The sequence below is a fragment of the Alexandromys fortis genome, unplaced genomic scaffold (assembly GCF_014885135.2).
Source record: "Alexandromys fortis isolate MF-2015 unplaced genomic scaffold, M_Fortis_MF-2015_v1.1 scaffold_304, whole genome shotgun sequence".
Taxonomy (NCBI): Eukaryota; Metazoa; Chordata; class Mammalia; order Rodentia; family Cricetidae; genus Alexandromys; species Alexandromys fortis.
The window spans coordinates 389133-408565 of record NW_026068173.1 but is presented as its reverse complement, the minus strand read 5'-3'; the positions used below and the strand labels follow the sequence as shown (position 1 = coordinate 408565).

General features: G+C 51.1%; 2 protein-coding genes across 3 annotated transcripts; one reads left to right on the top strand and one right to left on the bottom strand.

Moving 5' to 3' along the window:
- Positions 1-2102: 2102 nt before the first annotated feature.
- Positions 2103-13180, bottom strand: Slc35f6 (solute carrier family 35 member F6). Of its 2 annotated transcripts, none has more exons than XM_050128551.1 (6): positions 13021-13180; positions 5872-5944; positions 5062-5233; positions 4667-4879; positions 3924-4034; positions 2103-3352 (listed from the first exon to the last, which is right to left on the bottom strand). In XM_050128551.1, the coding sequence occupies exons 1-6, from the start codon at positions 13095-13097 to the stop codon at positions 2880-2882; spliced, it is 1119 nt and encodes a 372-aa protein (XP_049984508.1). In that variant the 5' UTR covers positions 13098-13180; the 3' UTR covers positions 2103-2879. The 2 variants fall into 2 exon arrangements, with proteins under 2 accessions (XP_049984508.1, XP_049984509.1); XM_050128552.1 differs by having other exon boundaries at positions 5872-6049; positions 13021-13165.
- Positions 13181-14711: 1531 nt separating this feature from the next.
- LOC126492245 (mitochondrial import receptor subunit TOM20 homolog) lies at positions 14712-15432 on the top strand. The gene has a single exon (XM_050128486.1). The coding sequence runs from the start codon at positions 14848-14850 to the stop codon at positions 15283-15285; it is 438 nt and encodes a 145-aa protein (XP_049984443.1). The 5' UTR covers positions 14712-14847; the 3' UTR covers positions 15286-15432.
- Positions 15433-19433: the final 4001 nt, after the last annotated feature.

Genomic DNA, 19433 nt, shown 5'->3' with positions numbered 1-19433 from the left:
TCATGTGTCCTGACTTCTGGGTGATCGGTTTTATCTTGTGGCAAATAACCTAGTTATGGCATTATGTAAATCATAAACAGCAGCAGTGCAGAACGGAGCCCAGTGCTGTCTTCACTCTCACTCCTGAATTAAGACAGGATTTCAGAAGGGAAGTATGGCCTGTGAGGCCACTGCTGCCAGACCCGGGTCTCCACTTTCTAAGATCAGGAGAGCCACAGCAGCACTGCTCCAGAACTCAGGTTCCCCAGGCCTAAAAAAGTGTTCAGTGTTCAAGCCGGCAGTGGTGGTGCACGCCTTTAATCCCAGCACTCAGGAGACAGAGGCAGGTGGATTGAGTTCGAGGCCAGCCTGGTCTAAAGAGTGAGCTCCAGGACACCCAGGGCTACACAGAGAAACCTTGTCTCACTATCCCCCCCCCAAAAGTGTTCAAGGGCAACCCAATTTTCTAAGACTCAAGTCTCCTGCTGATGGGTTTTGAGAGGATGTCAGCAAGTGGGCATGGCAGCTCATGCCCGCTTAGCACAAGTGGGGCAGCCCATGGAAGGTGAGATTCTGGCTACCAACTCTGGTCTGTCCATCTGTAGTAGAATGGGATGGGCAACGAACCAGGGCGTTTGGCATTGTCTGTAACAGACTGTGCCCTCAGGGAAGTCCTTTCCATGCTGGGCATTAGTGTCTTTCAGGATTTTTACAATTGTTATTATGTATGTATGATATGTATGTGAGCGTGGTTGCATGTGTGCTACAGCATGTGGAGGTCAGAGGGCAACATTTAGGAGTCAGTTTGCTTCTTCCACTGAGGGTTCTGGGATTGATCAGGTCACCAGGCTTGTGAGGCCTTGGGCTCTACAGTCTTCCTTGGAAGGAATAAATGATGCCTGTGCTTCTGACACTCAGTATCCATTCTAGATGCGACTCCTGGGCCTCTCTTACGCCTTCTCTATTTCATTAAAAAAGTTCAATATTGACAATTTTCCATTTCTTTTTTAAAAAATAAACGCAAAAACAACATCCCCCAATTGGCTATGGGTGGGGCGCTAGTTTTGATTTTGTACAGACAGCTTCCACACTGTCTCTGCCACCTTGAGTAAGTGGGCACAGAATCCTCATCTACGTCTCCCTGGTCACACACTGTAATCCAGAGAAGTGTGGGGCCCCGGGACTCAGGGCCGATGGAAAGGAGAGTTTCTTCCTCAACACACCATGAGAATCTGTGGGAATCAACGGTAAACTGAGGACCCTGCTCGTCAAGGCCTCTTCTCTTTGCAGTCTAAGAAAGGTGTTAGGGTTTTGTTTATTACTGGACTGCCACTTAACCGTTCCAGGAGCAACACTGGGGTTGAGGGCTGCCAGGGCCCTGGCCCTGCTGGTTTTCTTCTATCCAGGGTGGGAGTACCTGCAGGGTACAGTATGTTAGGCACTTAGCCCAGCCACAGAAACCCACCCCAAAGACCCAGAGACCCATATGGTAGTAGGCCACAGGTTTCAAATCAGATAAACCTGGCTGGCTGGGATGCTGGCTCTATGCGTTTATCACTTAGCCTTCTGGGAGTGCCATAGATTTTCGTCTGTACCTGCCTCTGCAGATATCATGAAAGGGAGTGAGGATTGAGCATTGAACCGAACGCTGGGAATGCCAAATTACTCCATGGGGAAGAATTCTGGGTAGTCTGTCATTCTAACGGGCACTCTGGGTCCAGATTGCTGAGAGTTACAGCTGCTCTAGGTCTCACTAACACAGAGCCACATGGCTGCTGAGATCAGGGTTCTCCCAGGTCTTTGGCCCAAGCTGACAGCCATAGACAGATCTCTCTTGCCGAACAAGTTACAACTCCGGGCTTCAGTCTCCTTACCTTAAACTGCCGGGTGAGGTGGCACATTCCTGTCATTTTAGCACGTGAGAGGCTGAGGCAGGACGGAGTTTGAAGCCAGCTTGGGGCTACAGAGGAAGTTGAATGCTGCTGCTACACAGACCTTGCTTCAAACAACACAAAATGGGTTCATGAAGTGATTTCCCAAGGCTGCCCGGAATCTCCCTGTAGTCTTTCCCAAGCAGAGAGGCCTTGGTGTATGAAGAACAGAATATCAAAATGTCGGCGAGGTACTGGGCATGATGGTGCACACCTTTAATTCCAGCACTGAGGAAGCAGAGACAGGTGGATCTCTGTGAGTTTGAGGCCAGCCTGGTCTATATCATGAGTTCCAGGCCAGCCTGGTCTACATCATGAGTTTCAGGACAGTCAGGGCTGCAAAGTGGAAAAAAGAAACCACCACGGGAGAAGGGGAGGTACCACTCCTCTTTTCTAATGCTAGTGACAATCAGAGGCCCGCAGAATGCTGGGGCCATAAGGCACGAAAGCCACATCATGTACACCTGTGCCCCAGGGTGGACAGACCTGGTGCACACACTGAGTCCGCAGCCAAGTCTGAGCCAGAACCTAGGTCTTCAGACAGGCTTAAGGAGTATCTTACAAGTTTGGAGAATACATCTCTTAGCTTTGATTTGAACCTGCTCACTGGATCCTCTGTAACTTATGATTCATAAGCTAGGCAACCTACCGTAACAAGTTAGTGTCTAACACGGAAATACTAGGGTTGTAAAGTCCTGCCATGCAAGTTCACATTTTGGCTCCAGCGCAGCAGGAAGAGCTGGGAGGGCTGAGAGTGGCTGCCATAGCCAGGCTGGTGGGGGCTGGGTCCCAACATTCCAGGCTTCAGAAGTAAAAGAGGACCTGGTGTTCTGCCATCCTCTCTGGCAGCAGCTGCCAGAAGGGGTCAGTAGGGAGGGGTGGGGCCAGGCCTTGGGGACAAGGCACTCACAGCCCACCAGTCTGTATGGCCTCAGCCACCTGGGGGCAGCAAAGACCCCTACCAGGGGCTCAGCTGGTGTCATTGATAGGAGTCCGGTTGTCACCCAGCAGTCTCTCTTGTTCACCCTCTTGGGTGGGGCGATGGCAGCTCCTGGACAGGCAGGCTAGCAGTGGATGGTGCAGCCCATTGTAGAGGGCAGTGCCCATGAGGAGGATGAGGAAACCAAGGATCTGCAGTGGGTGGAAGACCTCCCAGCCCAGTGCCAGACTCAAGGCCCAGATGACCACGGTGCGCAGGCTGTCTAGCACCATGCGGGTGGTGGCACTCAGTTCCTTGGTGACACTGATACCCGCGAAGTTGAAGAAGGCGATGCTGCTGATGTTGCCCAGCAGGGCCAGGGCAATCAGGGGCTGTCGGCCCACCTGGCAGAAGGCATCCAGCGCGTCCTCCAGCATCCCGCGAGGGTTTCCGCTAAAGGAGCCAGCTGGGATGTAGTACATGGGCACGAGGAGCAGTGAGAGGATCACAAAGCCAAAGAAACCTGGGGAAGCAAGGGAGGGTCTCACATTCTCCCCGCTGCCTGGGGCTTCCTAGCGCGGCCCCCAGGTAGGCAGTATCTCATCTCAGAACGACTGTGTTTGTTCCATTCCTGTGATCCACTCCTGGAACCTGTCCCTCTGCTTTGATGTCAGACCTACACTGACAACTCACTGCTTTCCAAACTCAAAAGTAGCAACTCAAGTCATTGCCCTGCCAGGAATCCTCTTCCCTCCTCTTGCTGTTGGAAGCTGTGGCTCCAAGGTCATCTTTCCTACCTCAAGAGACTCAGAACTGCTCAGCAAATGAGGTACCTGAGTTTAACTCATCTAAGTTCAAGTGCACTGTCTGGCTCCTCCCTTGCTGTCACCGCCTCTAGAGAGGGGCGTGTATCTTGCTCATTTTCCTTCTCTGTCTCCTCTCATCTTGCCCATGCCCCTCTGGGGATGGAGACTCACCCTATCAAGTGGTTACTAGCCCCTGCCCCAAGCTCCATTTTCATGTATGTCATAACACACGCTGCCCCAGCATACCCTCCCACCAGCTACTGCTCCCAGGCCTGTGCCCACACGCACCCTCAATGCCCACTGCCCTGAGTGGGTGGATGTTGTGTTTGTAGACAAACTTCTCCTCCAGCACCATCTGGATGGCGACGATGATCTGGGCCATGATGATCAACAAGTCACCTGAGGAAAAGAGGATCCAGTGAAGTGGGCACCATGGAACTAGAGATGGGGGCGGTGACAGGACGATCTAGGGACAGAACAGCAGGTCAGCTTCTGAATTTTCAGGGTTGAATATGGGTCCTGACTTCCTGGCCCAAGGGCAGGACAGCAGGCAGGCCTGGGCTTCCAGGAGGCCCAGAGACACAGAGACATGCCTTGGCCTGAGAATTGGACAAGCAACAGGCTTGAGACAAGATAAGTCAGGTTTAATTGTGAAACTGAGCAGCTCAGGGGGTCAGTTCGTTGTAAAGTGTACTGCAGTGGATCCTGCCAGGGTCTGGGGTATTGTGATGACAAACGCACCAGCATCATTCAGTAACTGGTCCTTCTGTCCCTCTCCAAACCAGCAGTTTGTCTGTGGATATGAGCCACAGGAGCAGACAGCTCCGTCACGCTGCCTGTCTGTCTCTTCCTTGGAATGGTCACAGTCTTCTGGTCTCGCCCACACTCTACCCACCATGTACCCATAACGTACATGACCCAACCCCAGGACACACAGATGGCAGAGCCTGGATGAGTCTGTGGGATAACTTTTTAGGCTTCCAGAGAGGAGGGGCCAGGGGAAGCAGCCTCAGGTCCCCAGCTGGCCTCACCTGTGATGACTTCGCTGAGCTTGTGTTGACTGTCATGCTTGCTCAGAAGGTCAGCGAGGCCAACCACCACCAGTCCTGCAATGGTGGCCAGGATGCCCACCCACTGGCTTGGGGCCAGCCTCCGGCCCAGGAAGGCCACTGAGAACAGGCCTGTGAAGATGATCACTGCACCCCGCAGCATCTGGAAGCTGGAGGCACTGGTCATGTTCAGGGCTAGCAAAGGAAAGACATGATTAATGGCTGTTAACGGCAAAGGCTGGCTGCCACCAAGGTATCTTCAGGGAGTAGGGACAAGATGAGCTTGCTCACTAAGCCTTGGATGTGCACATGTGAAGACTGCGGGGGAGTGGCAGGGTGGGGTGGGGTGCTGATTCACTAGCGGCCAGGTGACTTACCCACATACATGAGGCTGGTTCCAGTCATGTCACACAGGGCTGGGGGCAGGAAAAGTAGGGCACTGAAGGACTGCTGGGGCTCTATGCTGGAGTCAGACTGTCTTGCAGCTCTGCACTGGAGCAGGTAGAAGGCAGCAAGGCACGAAAACTCTCCCAGGAACATGCCCACTGCCTGCAGGAACAAGACTTGAGGACTCAGTACAGAAGGGGCTTTGGGGCCACCCTTATCAGTACTGTTAGTTTTAATATAACCACATTTCAGGCAAGAGCTTACCTAGAATCCCCAAATGTCAGACAAAATCAGAGTAGCTATAGGTAGCCAGCCAGGCCCCTAGGCCTGTCACAGGGGTCCCAGAATATCTCAGTGGATACCCTATGGGGTGCGGCATGGTATAAACTCAACCTTCAGGTCAGCCTTTACAACCAGACCTAGACAGGTTCAAAGACTCACAGAAGGCCCGATAGCCAGCTGCTAACACACCGGGGATAAACCTGAGCCTTCTAACTCTCGGTACAGAAGTGGGGTATCTTCCATATCCCCACCCCGGTGGCATTCCGGGCTCAAAAGAGATGTACCAAACACTTTTGTCACTGGAGCTAGTGCTTTCCATGTGTCCCGATGGGATGTGGACCTCCCACGGAGAACTATGCCCCTTCCTGGGTACTCTTGGACTCTGGCCCTATTCTGGGAGAGGAGAGAGCTAGATGGCTATTGGGGAACCAGGGAGCTTCATCCCTAGACCAGGAAAGAAACCAGCCCCAGGGGTGTCTGGATGAAGCCTGGAGATGGGCAGGAGGTTATGCTGGTACCTGGAGGAAGGGATGCTGGAAGCTGTGCTCCTTGCTTCCTCCACAGCCTTCAGCTTTGAAGTTGTCAGCCCACCTGCAGCAGAGAGACGGGAGGTCAGAATGGTGGCGCAGCGGATTCTCCACCTGGCTGGACTCACACTCAGTCCCAACTGATGCTCCTTTTCAAAGGAGCCCGTTGCTATGGTGAGGGGTTTTAAGACAGCATTTCATCATCTTACAAACATAGAATCCTATTACTTGTGTTTCTGCAACTTGTAGAAATCAGATATTAATATTATATTAGTGTTTACTCCTCAAAATAAAATTAAAGCCACTGCTTGAAATTTAGTGTATTAAACATACACACTGTAAAAAAAGAGGTGACTTTTTTTTCTTTTTCCTGAGACAAGGTCTCACTACAATCCAGGCTTGAATTTGAAATCCTCCTGCCCCAGGTTACTGAATGCTAAGATTATAGACACGAGCTAACCCTGGCAGCAAATTTGATGACTCTATTTCAACTTGTTTGGCTTCTTTTGAAATCTTTGATCTCTACCAGTCAATCAAAGGAATCAGTACATGAAAAGTATCAAGAGTCTCTGGTCATCGGGACATGGGACCACCATCTGTAAGCATAGCACTAAAGTAGCTAAGCCAAGTGAACTGATGTGAGTTCAAGGCCAGCCTGAGACATACAGTGAGTTTGAAGTTAGCTTGGGCTATGTGTAGAGGCCTGCCACCAACCAACCAACCAACCAACCAACCAACCAACCAACCAACCACCCACCTAACCAACCAGTCAACCAAGCCTCTTATCTCAAGGGGCATTCAGGCCCAGGAGATGATCACTTGATCCTTCACAGCCCAGAAGGCCCTTTTAATGCTTACCTAAAGCATGTGGCACCTGCCAGTGAGTACGAATGCCAGTGAATACCACCACAGAGAGAGATCACAGGTGGAAATGGTCCCCATCCAGCCCAGAACCCTTCCCAGAATACTCCAGGCAACTACACCCATCATTCTGAATTGTTGCTACCTAACCCCAAAAGAGCTCCTTTTGACTCTCCTTCCTGCTGGGCTGCTACATCTCCAGACATCCATTTTCTAACTGGAGATCTCTTTGCCACCTGGAACTACTATGACCTTGTGAATCTTCTTTTCTGGATAACCATCCCAGTCCTTCCTAGTCTTCCACCATCCTGGCTGCTGACTTCTGCAAGTGTTCCTATGGACCCTGGCTAGTGGGGAGAAGTCTGGAATTCTGTACAGGCTAGGGCACGGGACATAGCTAGTTCCAGCCTCAGCGCCTCAGAAGCTAAAAAGCCCTCACTACATAACAGAGCTTCTCTCATTTCTGGGGCCTGAGTGGGGGTCTCAGACCAGCTGCACCCCTCATCCAGGCAGGCCTGTTTGGAACTCATGCTTGCTCTGGCTGAAAGAGCCTCTATGAAGGCCTAGGGGAGGTAACTGAGCGAGAGGAAAAGCTGAGTGAAGGGCTTAGGCTTTACTGAGGACACAAAGCCACTGACCCAGTAAGGGAGTAAGTCAGGGCTCCTCTCAGAGGTAGAAGGGAAGTGACATCAGGCTTATGACAGCCAATTACAGCCAATGCCGGTGCTTTCTGTGGTGGTGATGGGGTCAGTGGTTGTTACAGAAGTCATTACTCCTGCTGCTGTTCCTTTAGATCACAGCTGACACCCAACACCCTCTAGGTCTGGACACAGCAGCGTGGCCATTACCCAGCGTGACTGCTCGTGCTCAGAGTCTTCACATCTAATGCCCATCCTGATCCCACACTCACTGAGTTTGGTCTGTGAGTTTAGCATGGGTGTTCCTACTCTCCACCCGTGGCTCCCTGCACATCACTGCACAGCCGGCGCGGTTCGGTCGAGTGACTGAGCCTTCCAGACTCTTGCTTGGGAGTGTATAGGTGCTCTGGACCCTGGCCCAGTGTCCATGAGATTGACTTCCCGTGGGTCTGAGGTAGCCCCTGCTGGTGCGACAGGCACAGTATGGGTCTGTCTTCTGGGGAGTTAGCTGGCTGGCTGCCCAGTTGAGCCTTTCTCCTTAAGACTTGTCTAGACTTTCTCTACAAGGTAGGGCCTGGTTTGTCTGGACAGGCATTGCTGGCTAGCTTCCCACTGGAGAAATGGAATCTCTTTGTGTCTAAGAGCCTATCCAACCCAAGGACTAGGTATCAGCTATAGTCCACTGTGTCTCCTCAGGCCCGTGCTTGCTTCATAGACAAGATCCAAAATCCAGCCGCAAAGTGTCTGAGGATGACAGCTACGAGCCCTGGCGTCAGATGGCATTGTGTTGACCGGCAGTGCTTCACTCACATCTCTCCAGCCTCACAAACATTCTTTTTCCTCCAGGGTCTCACTATGCAGCCCTTGCTGGCTGAAAACTCACTATGTAGACGAGGCTGGTCTTGAACTCACACAGACCCACCTGCCTCTGCCGGGATTAAAGGCATGCATCACCACAAACATGTTTTCTTAACAGGCAATTCATGGAGCACTGCCTGTGCCAGGCCTGTGTAGAGCACGCTGCGTGGGCAGTCTGGGTAAGCCTCACAAGGACTGTCATTTTCAGAGGGCGACATGCGCTCAGGGTGCAGAGAGTTCGGGCTTTTCTAGCTGACAACATTCATCTCTGTGGTCAAGGCCTGCTGCGGTTTACCATCAAAGACAGAGAACACCCAGAAGGCTTGGCTTTGGGTCACACAAGTCGGATGCGTTCCAGATGTTCCCAGTCCAACGTTGACAAGTGTCAAAAGGAATAGCTAATCCAGGTCCTGTAAGAACAGGGCCTTTTATGTACCTTTCCTCTCTGATTCCATATGCAGCCAGAGCCACCTTCCCTTGGGGAGAGGCAGTGTGGTCTCACTGGGCTTTGGCCTACAAGTTCCTGGGAGAGCATCCAGTCTCTGGATACCCTCTGATGCCAGAGAGAGAGGAGGTGAGAAAGGGCCTGGGTCGTGTCTCCAAAGTTTCACAGCCATGACACGTGTAAGTAAAAGAAATTTGGGTCACCATCCTGAAAAACCCCTTACAGATGGACAGATGGACAAACTCTGGGTCCAAGATGGGCCATACGATTCAGTGTACAACGGGGCTGGTAGCCAGAACTGGTCCTGGGAACACTAGCATCCAGTTTTGTGCCTTCATCCTCTCAACTTCTCCCAACCTTCTCACTCCAGCCTGTTCCTACTGAGGGGAGGGCCAGCCCTAGGTGTTCTCTAGACACCTTATTCCGAAGCCGTAGGAGGGCATACCCTTTGCCAGTGGAGGGCAGCTCCTGCCAGGGTTCCCTGAGTGTCAGCAGGCAGGCTGCAGGGTGGGTAACTCTGGGGGTGGTGAGTCACTGGCAGCAGGCCTTCCTTGTCCACACTCAAAGCTCAGCATTCTGGAAGTTGTGCATGCAGGGGTGACACACAGAGCCAGGAGAAACGTCTGGTATGTCTGGCCACTGCTGATTCCTGCAGAATTGCTGTCGTTTCCTCCTGAACCACACCACACAGGCTGTCAAAGCTAGTGAGACAGCTTGTCTCATCCTGGGGTCTTCAGAAGGGCCGCAGCTTCCCCATGAGTAGGTGGCCCTATATCATAAGAGGATGCCTGGTGGCAAGCCCTCCCATTGCTCTTGGTGAGGAGACCTTCCTACAGTTTTGGGGGGAACAGGACAGATTATCATATCCATTTTACAGCTGAGGAGACTCAGGCTCACAGAGGCCCAGTGCTTCCTCTCATCCATTACACAGCTTCTAGACCTCAGGTTCTCTCCCTTCCACTGCACTACCCTCTGGACAGGCTCTCTCAAGCTGGTCCTGTAGCCACACAGAAGCAACAATGCCAAGCCATTCACAGCCCAAAGGGCAGAGGCAAGGTGCCAAGGACAAAAGTTGAGGGGATGGTTGGAGCTTCTTCTCTTATAAAGGCCTGGTGATGCCGGGCAGGGTCTCCTGTCCACAGGTAGAGACAGGAGTTACAGTCAGGCTCATATGCTCTCCCTGACGAGGTGGGCTCTTCAACCTCTAGAAGTGTGGGGCAGGGATGCCTTGGGCGCTTAGGAGGGAGCAGCAAGGGTCTGTTTGACTTTGGTTCTTCTGGTGGAGAACCCCAGCTGGATCTGGCCAACGAGGCTCTGAAATGGGTACTTGGCCACGGGCACTGAACCTGGTAGACATAAATGGCTTGGACTCAAAGATCTGGTCGATAGAAGTAGCTGGTGTGTGTGTGTGTGGGGGGGGGGCACAAGGAAACGGCCACAGAAAGGAGAAGCACCACTTCCCAGGGAGGGGACCTTAGCCGACACCCAGAGCGGGGTGCAGTCATGGCTGCAGTTAGGGCCTTTCTCTCTATTGGCACGTGACAGCTCTGTGGTCTTCTAAAACCTACTGAGTGGGCAGAAAACCTACAGAGCTGACCTGTGGGCTCTGCAGAGCAGACAGCACATGCTCTCAGAGCTTCCTCATCTGAGGCTGCCCATCTTCCCAGGGACTCTGGGAAAGGTAGCAATGAGCTCCTCTCACAGGTCTGCCAGAGGCTCTTGAGTTGAGCAAGTGGGATGATTGACAGGATTCCCTGACCTGGGTAGAGGCTTGCTATCTAGTCCCATAAGGAGAGTACCCTGAGGGTGGGGGTGGGAGAAGGAGATGCCATTTATAGGATTACACCTTCTAGACACAGTAGGGAGATACGAGAAAAAAGTCCACTTTGGGGCAGTACAATCCCAAGGACTCGGATGGGGGTGGGACTAAAGTCCTCAGGCCTGAGTGCCAACCCATTCTTGATATCAGTAAGTCAAGTCACAAAAAGCAACTTCTTTGGGGGCTTCCTTTGTAAATTGTAGGGGTCAGACTGGGTGATTTCAGTTCCTAACAATAACAAAATGCCCACGGTCATGGTGGATGTCTGTAAACCCAGTACTTGGGAGGTGAAGGCAGGCGGGTCCTGTGTTCAAGGCCAGCTAGGGCTATATAGTAAGACCCAGCTTCAAAAGATAAAAATACATTACCAACTAGTCTCCCAAATGAATGGTGAGGTCTCCAGCCTCGCGCCTGACTGGTGGCTAAGCGCATGAGTCTAGAGTTGGGCCACTTGGACTCAGATTGAAGATATCAACTGGGAGGTGAGTTGAAGCTGCATGGAACTGAATCTTTTTGTGCTTCAGTTTCCCATCTGGGGTTGACGAATCCTTTCACTTCCCTCGCTGAGACCATGTCAAAGGATGCCAAGGTAGTTGGCCTGTAACTTGGTAGGCCTGGGTGCTGTGTATTGTGGCTGGCTGTTCCTAGTGGAACCCGCAGGCAACCACGCCATTTTCAAAGCTCACATCGCGGCATGCTTGTTGCTCCCCCCACCTTCTTTCTCACAGCGTATCTTCACACTGTTCGCTTCAGAACGGTTTACAGTTTAGCTCTGGGTCCTATCTCGGGATGAGGGTGGAGGTGGGGGTGGGGGGCTCCTGAGAGGCCCCACACAAGGAGACAGGGCAAAGGACAGGATCAAAGGTTAAGCCTCTCACCTGGGAGCCTTTCTTGACTCAGAAGCCTCAAAGGGTGGGGCTTCCTGGGACTGAGGATCCCCTGGCTTCCTACCTGACCGGTTTGGAGCTTTTTAAAGGAATGACTGAGTCAGCTTGGTTTATCTAAGCAGCAAATGACCGCTTGGTTTCTCCCTGGGGGCAGCAGCCCTGGCAGTAAAAGCCACTCTGAGCATTAGAAGCTGTCCTAGGCCCAGGCGAGCATCTCATCACAAGACACTCAGAGATAAGCCCAAGAAACGCGCAAGCCCGCTCTAGGTTCCATAAATTGTGCCCTCCTTTAGGGGGAAGGGAGGCGGTCCCACTGTGACTGGCATGTGTGTACACACCTGTCGCTTCCACCTCAGATACGAAACATCTCAAAGCCAGGGACCTTCTCCCTGACACTAGAGGTACCTACCAGTCACCTCAGATGAAGCGACCACTTCTCTCCTAAGCATTCAAAGCTTTGACAGAGTCTATGAGACAAAAGAAACCTCAGAAGTAAATCAGAAACGGTTACACGAGGCTCACAGCCAGCTCCTCGACTCGCAGAGGCCAAGAGAAAGTTCAGGAAACAATGCACAGCCCTGGAGGTCAGAAAAACCTTGTACTGGGAGTCGCCACACCGACTCCTCTTGCCTAGCGGGACCCAGTAGGAACCGAGGCTCTGAAGGGAACACTGCCTGCCCCATCCACCTGCGCACTGGGCAAAGGGCAGGTGCTGCTCATTCGCTGAGGAGTTTGGACAGCGAACAGATGAAGAGGGTCTTTCTGCCATGATAGAGGAGGTCATGTCGGGCTCTTCTGGTCCTCAACCCACACACCAGAGCTGAAGTACCCAACTACCTTCCTGGGTTGGGCTAAGGACACTTCTCCCAGACAGACACCCTTGACCCTGTGGGTCAGCCTTGTGGTTCACTCTGGACCTGGGTGGACCTGCCTTTGTGTTTCCCGCCTCACTGACACCCGGCAAGCATAGCCACAGAGGGGGTCCCGGCTTCACACCGCTCTTCATGTTGGCCACACTACTGCTTTCTTTTTTCAATTCTGTCACTTTCAACAAGTCATTCATTCCACAGGTCGGTGTGCCTTCTGATGATGGACGGGAGAAGTCCAACCGGGCATTTGACGCTGTGAACAAGTCACGTGGGGCTGGCCTTTCTCTTTCCTGCCTCCAAGCCTCTGCCACATAAGAGTCCCAACTAAGCATCAAGACGTAGTCTAACCCTAAGAACTCTAAGAACGATCTATGGTCCCTTTCCTCCGGCTTCCCCACTCTTTCAGCTCGGATACTGCAGGAGCTGGTTTCTCCTCTGCAGTCCCCCCAGCCCCTGCAGGGAGGCGCCCCAGTCTCTGCCCGCGGCACCGAGAGCGCCGCTGGGAGGAACTGACCCAGCCCTTGGCTCAAAGATGAGGAAACTGAGGCTCGGAGACGGAAGTGACCGCGAATCAAAGCGGGCTTCAGATGCCCGCATCCTCCCGGCGTCTCACCCCTTTGTCCACACCAGCGCAACTGAGTTCTCGGTAATGTGGAGGGCTGGCGGGGCTGGAGAGTAGCCGACGAGAGGATGACAGGGCAGGACACAGGATGCCTCGTACCTATGGGCCCAGCAGGCCCCTCCCGGCCCGACCCAGACTCACTTTGCTGAAAGCGTGTTGATGGAGCCGGTGACCAACATGAGCCCGGCCAGGAACAGCTGGTACTTGGTCCAGGCCATAGTGGTGGACAGGGGAGACCACTTGAACCAGCAGCTACACACCGGGTCATCCGGGAGGTGGTGTCTTCCACTCAAGAGCTTCCGGGCCGAGAGTCACGTGACCTTGCTGGCCCCCGCCCCGTGCCCGCTAGCCCCGCCCCAGAGCTGCTGCGAATCTGCTGGCTGGCGAGCTGGAGAAGCACAGGGTTTTGGGGGGGGGGCGGGTCACAGGCCAGGCTCACCAGACGTTCCTCTCTCTGTCTCTCTGTCTGTCTGTCTCTCTCTCTTTCTTCCCTCCTCTCCTTTTTGTCTCATGCAAAGCCCGCTACTTCTGAGTGGCCTTCCGGTATGGAAAATGGGTGCTTGGAATCATGCAGAGATGATTAGGCGATCTTAGACCACTTTGTTTCTTAGGGCATTTTGTAAGCAGTTTTGAAAGGTTGAGCCTGGCGCTTGGTAGTAGGCACAGCGTGGGAATCTCTTTTCCCCAGGATCTCCAGAGAACTGGAGGCCTGGGAGATGTCCCTAGGGATCCCCCGCCCATGAATTGCTCACTTCTTTCAGTCAAATGGCGTAAGAGTCGAGTTCCAGCTTCCAGTAGGGTGTTCTACAGCTAAAACTAAAAAGAACAAGCTGGACGTGCAATCCCAGCACTTGGAAGGTGAAGGCAGGATGAAGCCCAAGGCCAGCTTCCACCATACATGAGACCAGCCTGAGTTACTAAGTAAATAAATAATTAAAATAACACGGGAATTTAAACCCAGAGAAGCCCAAGGATTTAAGGTCATGCTTATGAGTGGCCGAGGTGGTGATGGAGGTGGTATGGTGTGTTTGTGTGTGTGTTGGGGTCATGGACTCAGGTTTTTCATGACTGGGTTTCTCTGTAGCTTTGGAGCCTGTCCTGGAACTAGCTCTTGTAGACTAAGCTGGTCTCGAACTCACAAAGATCCGCCTGCCTTTGCCTCCCAGGTGCTGGGATTAAAGGCGTGTGCCACCACCGCCTGGCAGACTCAGGCTCTTTCAGCTCCTAAATACTATGGTTTGGGTAAAGCTTTTTTCACCAACCCTCCCCACTTATCCTTTAGAATCCTCTAATGCTGCCCTGAGGCATCCAAACAGAGACCAGCCCTAGGTTTGTTTGTAGGAGATTTCTAGCATTTAGTCAGTTTTTGAGACAGAATCTTGTTACATGATCCAGACCGGTCTCTAGCTCGCTCTGCACTCCAAGGTGGGATTCAGTTCATGACTGGCTTTCAATTTTTTCTTTTTGGTTTATCAAGAAGGTTTCACTGTGAAACAGTCCAGCCCTGTCCTGGAACTCTCTCTGTACTCCAGGCTGGCCTCGAACTCGCAGAGATACACCTGCCTCTGCCTCCTGGGTGCTGGGATTAAAGGCATATGCCACCATCTCCCTTCTCAAAATTTTTTTTTAATTACATTTATTGGGGCTGGAGAGATAGCTCAGAGGTTACGAGCATTGCCTGCTCTTCCAAAGGTCCTAAGTTCAATTCCCAGCAACCACATGGTGGCTCACAACCATCTGTAATGGGGTCTGGTGCCCTCTTCTGACCTTCAGGTATGCACACAGACAGAATATTGTGTACATAGTAAATATTTTTAAACATTACATCTAGCTCTTCCGTCCGGACGCGGGGCGGCGAGCGGCCGGCGTGCTCCGAGCGCCCGGAGCGAAGCGCTGCCTGGCGGCCCTAGGCGGCCCCGGCCCCGGCCCGCGCGCGCCCCCGCCTAGCGAGCGAGCTGACGAGCGAAGATGGTGGGCCGCAACAGTGCCATCGCCGCGGGCGTGTGCGGCGCCCTCTTCATCGGCTACTGCATCTACTTCGACCGCAAAAGGCGGAGCGACCCCAACTTCAAGAACAGGCTGCGAGAACGAAGAAAGAAACAGAAGCTTGCTAAGGAGAGAGCTGGGATTTCAAAGTTACCTGACTTAAAGGATGCTGAAGCTGTTCAGAAGTTCTTCCTTGAGGAGATACAGCTTGGTGAAGAGTTATTAGCACAAGGTGACTACGAGAACGGTGTAGACCACCTGACAAATGCGATTGCTGTGTGTGGGCAGCCTCAGCAGCTGCTGCAAGTGTTACAGCAGACTCTCCCACCACCAGTGTTCCAGATGCTTCTGACCAAGCTTCCAACCATTAGTCAGAGAATTGTAAGTGCTCAGAGCTTGGCTGAAGATGATGTGGAATGAGCCAGATATCAACACTATAAAATCTGTTAAAAATGATTTAACCATTAGCTTGGAAGCTGCTCGGCTCTGGGGGAATAAGGGCAAATGTGCTTGTCATGAACTGTCCTACACTGAAGTCTACGAAAGTGAATGTGTCCTTTGAGTAGATCCATTGTCTGTTCTATTTATTTTTTCCAGTGAAAAGTATTTTGATAGGACTTTTCATTTTATAAATACACTGAGTTAACCAAAATATCATGGATTTCGTTTATTCTTATGACATGGAATTCAAATGTAAATACAGTAAGTAGAGTATTACTGAGATAAAAACGCCCAGTGATGAATTTTGAAAGATTGGAAGAGAGTAAGAAGGATAGTTGAATAATGCCCATTTTAAAAGACTAGTACATTTTACTGTAAGTCATAAAATTGGATAGAAACATGTGTTTGTGAAAACTGAGCATTAAAATCTTACCGAGACAAAAAAAAATAAACATTACATCTATTTATTGTGTGTATGTCAGAGGGCACGTATTGCACGTGGGGCTTAGAGGAGAATTTAGGGGAGTGGGTTCTCAGCTCCTGTTTCTTGGGCTCTAATCTGCAGCCTATGTCCTACTGTAAGTTAAAAACAAAAACCCCAGTGAAGAAAAACCAAACACCCTGATGTCCGCTTTGACCTGGTATACATAGTCCCTCCATTTCTGGAGGTACAGACAGACGGTCTCTTGACCTCTTCTTTGAACTTATGAACATGAATAGTATAGACTCAGAAAAATCCTCAAGGGACTGTAGCAATTTTTTTGTATGATCAGATGGAGAATGTTTTATAAGTGGGGTCTTGAACAAAATAGAGGAAGGTTACCAGAGTGAGGGGCAGACATTTTCATGCAAGAAGATGCATGGGTTTGATGGCCCAGAGGCAGGAGAGAGGGTAGGACATGGCTTGGGCCTCCAGAGCATTCTCCAGAACTTTCCTTCACTAGACCGTGCTCTTTTTAGTTAAGTGGGGGGGATAAGAGATCCAAGAGGGGACTTCTTCTGAGTTTTGTGTCCACCACGGCATCTTTAGTCTTGTGTGATTTCAAAGGAAGTCATAATTTATCCAAAGCTGCTTACTGAGACATTGGAGACATCAATGAGACACAACTGTGTCCTAAAGGGACACCATCTGCCAGCCTCTTCCCAATGGGAGGCCATTATTACAGGTCATAGTCGGTGGGATTCTGGACTATTTTCCCATAGGTTCAAGCCAAGGATACTGTCCTGAAAGTAAACTTACTAATGACATTGGTGTCACTAGCCCGACATGATGTCACTTGCAGTGCAGTCTCTGTCTCTAGAGCCACATTATAAAATGAATTTTAATTTATTATATTATGTTGCAAGCATTCATCAAACAGCAGTCTCTGGAGTCTGATGCATACGAGGATTTATTGGCAAAGGCACCAGAGCCCACCAAGTGTGAAGCCCAGAGTCAAGTACGAGCTTCCAGAGCAGTCAGACGAGGTCACTGCCTTCAAGGGGTTCAGAATGCAGCGGAGGAAAGGCAGGGGCATTGACTATACTCCCTGTGAGAACTTCCTCAAGGTGGCAGGAGCTCGGGGGTGACAGTGACAGTCGGAACTATGTGAGATCTAGTGTTCCGTCTGCGTCAGGCCTGTGTTCGGAGGTTGACCCCTCCGTTTTCTCAGCAGCCCACAACTGAGCTAGTTCATTTCACCTGAAATACTGAACACTGGAAACGGCGAGTTCTGTGGTAGAGAAAGCTTATTGGCAGAGAAACCAAATGTGGATGTGGGAAATGACTTTCTCCTCTTCCTCCTTTTCCTTAAGAAGGTTCTCACGTTGCCCAGGCTGGCCTTGAATTTGCCCCAGAGCTGACAATGACCTTGTACTCCTGACTTGGACTTAGGGTGCAGGGTCGCCTGGGTTCTGTTCCTAGTACCAGAAAAGAAAGAAGAAAAGTAAAGCGGAAAATGAATCTTGGTATCGTCACGCACGCTTTAATCCCAGTAGATAGAGGCAGGGGCAGTGGATCTCCGGGAGTTCAAGGCCAACCTGGTTGGCAGAGAGAGCTCCAGGCCAGGCTCAGCCAAAAGAAAGAGAGGGAGAAAAAAAGGAAAGCAAAGGAGAAAATGACAAGAAAAGGCAAGAAGAGCCTGAGGAATACTCAAAGCTGTCCTCCGGTCTCCATGTGGACGCACACAAGCACAGACCCAGAATGAACAGTTATAATTCACCGTGTTTAGTGTATGTATGTCCCGGGTAATAACTTGGTCAACGACGAACTCCAGATGGTGTTACCTGGTGACACTGTGACTGTGTTAGTATTTGACGGCAGCCTGTAATGGTCACTCTTTCGCACCTAATGACATATATCTCAGAACGTGTGACACATATCTCAGAGTGTGTCCCTGTCTGTAAGTGACAAAGACTGCAATAGAAAATGAGTCACTCCCCCTTTGAAAACAAATTTAACAAAGACTGCATTTTAGCAGAATCGGCCTCAGTTCTGCTCCAAGAAAAGAGTCAAACATCAAACTTCTAGAATCCAGTGATTTATCCCCAAATGAGTGACCAGCTCTGGCTAAAAAGAGAGGGGGGGGGCGATAGAGGAATAAAGAAAAGAAAGAGAAAGAGAATAACCGTATGTGGGCCTGAAGCTGGAAGGAGCAGTGACTTTTTTTTTTTTTGAATCATCTCTGGTCACCATAGAAACCAGTTGTAAAGTCAGCTAAAAGGAGCTAGTGAACCGACGTCCGCACGTCTCTGCTAGTGTAGACTGTCCCTACCCATCTCCCCCATGGTGTAGACAGCCACACACTCTCCTGTCAGGTCTGACCTGGTTTCCTTGCCTCAATTTCTCTCCCAAGATATACAACCCAGCCTTCTTTCTCTCAAGTCTCTTGCTTTCCTGTCCAACCACAACCTCATATGGCCGCCTTTCAATACCACCCCCACCCTGAAGGGAGAGGGCAGCCGAACACCCAGCCTGACCAAAGGGAGATCACATTCCAGCCAGAGAACAGGATGTAGGAGGGGAAATAATGACCAAGGATGTGGGGGGGGGGGGGACGGACACAACTGTTTTTGAAATTCAAATCTGACTTGGCCCGTCTGTACACCTATCTCTCTCTGTCCTTCCTAAGATAAAATAATTCTGTTCTAATCCGGAATGTGATTCAATTGGTCGGGAAAATAGACTTTCAGACAAGCCGCAAGCAGACTGGCAGTCAGTTTTGAATACAAACAGGGTCTGCGGCGAGCGTTTATTTGGCACTGGAAGTTAGAGGTTCTTTGAGGGTAACATAGAAATCTGTTGACAATGCTCCTGGTTTACTGATCAGGTTTATGTAGGGCAAGAGGAGTGCTTTTTGGAAACCTCAGCCTGAAGCTTCGTGCTGCTTTGAAGCTGGGTCCAGGTCTTACAAACCCTCTGGCTGCTTTGGGTTCACCTCCACATCAGTCTTCCTTGCTATACAAGCCGTGAATATGGTTTCCCTTTTTTACAGAGAGGAAAGTAATGTAGGTTTTGCAAAGTTGATGTGGAAGCATATCAGCCTGCTTGGAATTTGCCTCTTGAGGCCCTAATGCCTTAGCTCATCTCCCTGCCCAGTGTGGGCAGGCATACCAACTCCAGGTTTCATCTCCAAGGTCCAGTCCAGCTGATGGCAGATACCTGGAATCCCTCTGCAAGTCACTCCCTAGAGTGACTTAGAGGGCTGCCCAGCCACTCCAGGATATCCAAGTGACTTTCCTACTAGTAGTGACACATCTTCTCCACCTGGAGCTACCCTGTACTCCTTCAGGGCCCTGCTTTAAAGCTTCCCTGAACCCGAGTTTCACAAGACTGAAGGCCTTACTCGACGGGCCACACCCACTCGTTAGCATCAGTAACTAAAGAGCTGACAATTGTCAGTATACGTATACATTAGAGTTCAGAAGCCCAGCAGAAGAATAAGATTTAAAAAATCCATTCATGGTAGCACGCACTTATACCCCAGGAAACCCAAACTGGCCAAGCCGAGGAACACAGCCACCCTCTTTCGTAGCCATGTGAAGTAAAAAAGCATCCATGCTGAGTTATAGAGACATCCACAGGCCCAGCATCCAATGCTGAGTTATAGAAACATCCACAGGCCCAGCATCCAATTCTGAGTTATAGA

Coding starts and splice junctions, on each gene's coding strand:
- Slc35f6 (XM_050128551.1), bottom strand. CDS start 13,097: ATGGCCTGGACCAAGTACCAGCTGTTCCTGGCCGGGCTCATGTTGGTC. Junction 4,035..4,666: donor GCTCAGCGAAGTCATCACAG/GTGAGGCCAGCT, acceptor TCTTTTCCTCAG/GTGACTTGTTGATCATCATG. Junction 3,353..3,923: donor CAGGGCAGTGGGCATTGAGG/GTGCGTGTGGGC, acceptor TTGCTTCCCCAG/GTTTCTTTGGCTTTGTGATC.
- LOC126492245 (XM_050128486.1), top strand. CDS start 14,848: ATGGTGGGCCGCAACAGTGCCATCGCCGCGGGCGTGTGCGGCGCCCTC.